Here is a 3,731-nt window from a genome sequence, read left to right on the forward strand (position 1 = left end):
TCAGAATTTTTAAATGCAGCTAGCTAACCATTTTTGCTAGCGTTGCACTCCTCGCTTTGGTCTAAATACGGTCACTCATGGCTCCACAAACCCAACATCGTAGCTAAAACACTTACGTTAGCTCTTCAAATGTCAAACCAATGGGTGACATGGCTACACCCATCTTTTATATACAGTCTGTCCTTTAAATACATATAACAAAACAAGACAAAACAAAATTCATTCTGTCCAGTTGCGACACTAACAACATGCTTGATAAAATGATTTTATTAAACATCATGATCATGTGATAATAATGAATACATGCAAATGATTACGCTAAAACAAAGCTGCTAGTTTAATTTTACACAATATGACATATACACAATAAAAATGTAGTGGTCCACATTAAGTATTGCTACATAAAATGTGGATGTATCTTTGCACTGTTTTTTTAAGAAATGTATTACATAATATGATGAATATGTAGGATCAAAGTGCTTTAAGAGGATGCATATTCAAAGTTTAATAGTCCTTCTCAGCCATTATAACGTACCACACTTCAAAAGCAGGTCATTTGTCCCCATTTCCTGCAAGATGAGACTTTCTAAACAGATATTTGCAAGCTGAAGCCGAGCAAATGAGGCGAGAGTCATTGTTCTGGACTTTTTCAAACCACAGTCCTTCCCGCTGCAATCAAAGGCGGCACATCCAACAGCCGATTAATGGGAGACTTCCTCTACGCCACTCCGCACAGTGGTAATTCATCTTAATTGTGATACATTCCTTCTGGCTGCGTTCCCAGCTCGCCAGATGCTCCACGTCTGTTTGACAAATAAATCCCTCACAATGTCTGCAAAGCTTTGAATTCTGAGCCTTGAGAGTCGGAGCTTTTACAGGTCGGAAACTGAAGAAACATTCTGGACAACATCTGCCTTCAGCTGGTTCTTCATCAAACCGTGTCGAGATCAGGCCTTTTCAGACTCAGAAAACCTGGAGCTGCGTTGTTTAAACCGCCGCTTCAAGTGAAAATGCTCCTCTGGTTTGCAACCAAGGCCGTTTGGCTCTCCCGCCGCCTCTCCTTCTTCCTCTCCAGCCGCACCTTCCAACAGATGGCACTGGACGCTAAAAGCAAGAGTCCTGCAGAGAGGAGCACCAGGCCAAAATAGGAGATGGTGGAGCCGTGCGAATTAAAGCTGTAAGCGACCGCAGTGACCACGATGCCTGCAATGAGCACTACCACGCCAAACGGGATCGTGCAGCGATAGCAGGAGAGCTCTGCCCCGCCGGTGGCTGCGGTCAGCTGCACTTCATTAACTAGGGGGATGTTTAGGGCTGTCATGGCGACAGCAGGGCGCTCGGCGTTGTTGGCCTTCTCTGGTGTCACTGGTGTTCTCATGGCCTCCTTGCTAGCGTCTTCTGGCATTTCAGGATCCAGCAGTCTTCTGTTAACAGACCACAGATGGTTCCTCGTTATTGATCTTTTCCCTGTGATCAGGATCTCCCAGTCTGTGGAGAAAGAAGCAGTGAAAGTGCTCAAACGTGTTGCTCAACACTGTAAACAGCAAAAGAAACTCTGGCAGATGCTTTTTATTATAATTCAACACATTTCACAACCCCCACCCCCCCCCTCCTGACCACATGCTGCTTTAATAAACCCATGTAACCTCTTTGCACAATCCCAGCCGCCTCCTCCTGACCCAGTCAGAGGAGAATGACGCCGGACCACTCGGCCCAGCACGAGCTGAGACATTCCCTGGAGAGCGCAGGATATGACATTACAAACTGCTCCGTGAAATGCAAGGAGCTTCGAAATCACAAACATCTTCACAAGCCCTCACCCCCCTCCACACACACGCCGGCTGCATGGAAAGCTGAGTCACAGTAAGTGGGTAGAAAAGACTTGCTTGGACTTTATCAGTCCAGATGTTTGAAACTGAAATTATTTAATCAAGTTTCTAAACATGAGCAGAATTTCCTCACCCACGGGTCAGTGCTACACCTACAGCCAGGGTTGTGTCTTCTGCATCCAATACTTTGAGGCCCACTATTTCAAAATAATATAGAAGCAGCACCATTTTACCACCAGAACTACTTCCCAACAGGGTGGAGACCCTTTGGCTTAACTGTGTAATGACACTGAAAAACACAAGATAATAAAATCTCATCACCGTCCCTGTTTTCCTCCAGGAAAACAACTTTATCAAAATGAAGAAAGCCATTTAATGTCCAGCATTAAATTTAGACGCTGCGTTTGGTATCTGCTGGTATCTGGTGTCTCACACTGTATGGATTTTAGTATCTAAAAGTCCTTAGAGCGGGGTCACTGCATAAATGAAGAAGAAACTTCTGTGTACATCAGCGCACATGTCAAAATCTTTACTGTCCACAAACAGTGAAACAAAACAAGCAGAAAAGAGAGCACAGATCTGTGGATTTCTGTTACTTCAAGTCAAGAAACGTATTTTTCCCCCCAAACAGAAGCTTTTAATATTTGTTTTATATAATAGATAAATAAATTTGAATAACTGTAAATGATTTGCTCATGGTAGAAGCAGTGTAACTGTAACCAGTATGTCCCCCCGCTCTTATTTATTAATCTTTTTTAATATTTTTGTAATTAAATATTCGTCTTCTCTTAAAAGTAAAAAAAAAAATTAGAGGACATAAATCATATAAATGTCAAACCCTAACCCTTTAAGTTCAGCATTACACAAAGTTCCTGTAAATTGACTAAACTATTATTCATACACAGCTGCAATGATAATGACCAGCATCGGGACAGACTGAAGAAATTAAGTGTAGTTTGTGGCTCTGGACCATTTAAAGAAGGGGGGATACTGGAGGGGGGAAAGCTGCAAGCTGTGAAGCCACAGGACTTTCAAACAACAAGAAAATGTGAAGAGTGGGGAACTCTCCAAACTAACTCTTGCAGGCTTTCTTTGTGGTAAACATGAAAGTTTGTTTATTGGGGTAACAAAAAATGAGGATTTATAAAGTTAAAGGTAAATCTATAAAATTTTAGCAAATAACCAACACCTCCAGTTCAGCTACAGCAACAAGCAGCAACGACACAGAGCCTGGCTTCAGCTGGTAACGATATATGTTTTTAATGTGTAGTAAATTTAGTGCAGATCGCCTGTTTTAGGTGGGAAATAAAGAAGAAAGCTTCGTTACCTCAGAGCCGTTTTCCATGTGGTAAAGTTTGCAAAGTGTCCCTCTGCTGCAGTGAGACTTGTCTATGAGCTGATGAATTATTTAACCAGACTAATCTAATTAAAAGTGGATGTTGTTTGTTCTCGCTCAGTGTTGAAGCTCACAGCGGACTCTCCGGGCTGGAATCTGACTCCCATTCATGAGAACTGCCGCACCGTAGAGTCCTCAGGTTAGCAGCTGCCAGCAGCACTACCATCCTCATTCTAGCGGGACTGTTTCATGCGCCTCTGACTGCAGAGCGAAGCTGGAAACCATCGGGGAAAACTGGTGAATCCGGCGCTGTGTTTCAAAATAAAACGCGTTGACGTTGATTGCCTGCCTTTATTTTGAAGTCCGAAGGTTTGCTTTGTTTGTTTTGTTACGCCTTTAGTTTATCAGCTGATAAAGGGCATACTGTGTAAACGATGTAAATGAATGAAAGAGAAATAATGGCATATCACTCCATAATCTTTTATCATTATGACTGTTCACTGATAACATCAGGTTGGGCTGTATGTGGCCTGCGGAGTAAACGTTCTAACACCCTGCAATAAACA

At 42.6% G+C, this 3,731-nt stretch overlaps 1 protein-coding gene across 2 annotated transcripts; it reads right to left on the reverse strand.

The window, feature by feature from the left end:
- Nucleotides 1-251: 251 nt before the first annotated feature.
- On the reverse strand, nt 252-3,457 carry tmem100a (transmembrane protein 100a). 2 transcript variants are annotated; one of them, XM_003442493.5, is made up of 2 exons: nt 3,157-3,457; nt 252-1,488 (listed from the first exon to the last, which is right to left on the reverse strand). In XM_003442493.5, the coding sequence occupies exon 2, from the start codon at nt 1,403-1,405 to the stop codon at nt 1,001-1,003; it is 405 nt and encodes a 134-aa protein (XP_003442541.1). In that variant the 5' UTR covers nt 1,406-1,488; nt 3,157-3,457; the 3' UTR covers nt 252-1,000. The 2 variants fall into 2 exon arrangements, with proteins under 2 accessions (XP_003442541.1, XP_005469120.1); XM_005469063.4 differs by lacking the exon at nt 3,157-3,457 and adding an exon at nt 1,647-2,483.
- Nucleotides 3,458-3,731: the final 274 nt, after the last annotated feature.

Source organism: Oreochromis niloticus, linkage group LG4 (genome assembly GCF_001858045.2).
Source record: "Oreochromis niloticus isolate F11D_XX linkage group LG4, O_niloticus_UMD_NMBU, whole genome shotgun sequence".
Taxonomy (NCBI): Eukaryota; Metazoa; Chordata; class Actinopteri; order Cichliformes; family Cichlidae; genus Oreochromis; species Oreochromis niloticus.

What these genes read in the sequence shown, in the direction of transcription:
- tmem100a (XM_003442493.5), bottom strand. Translation starts at nt 1,405, where the DNA reads ATGCCAGAAGACGCTAGCAAGGAGGCCATGAGAACACCAGTGACACCA.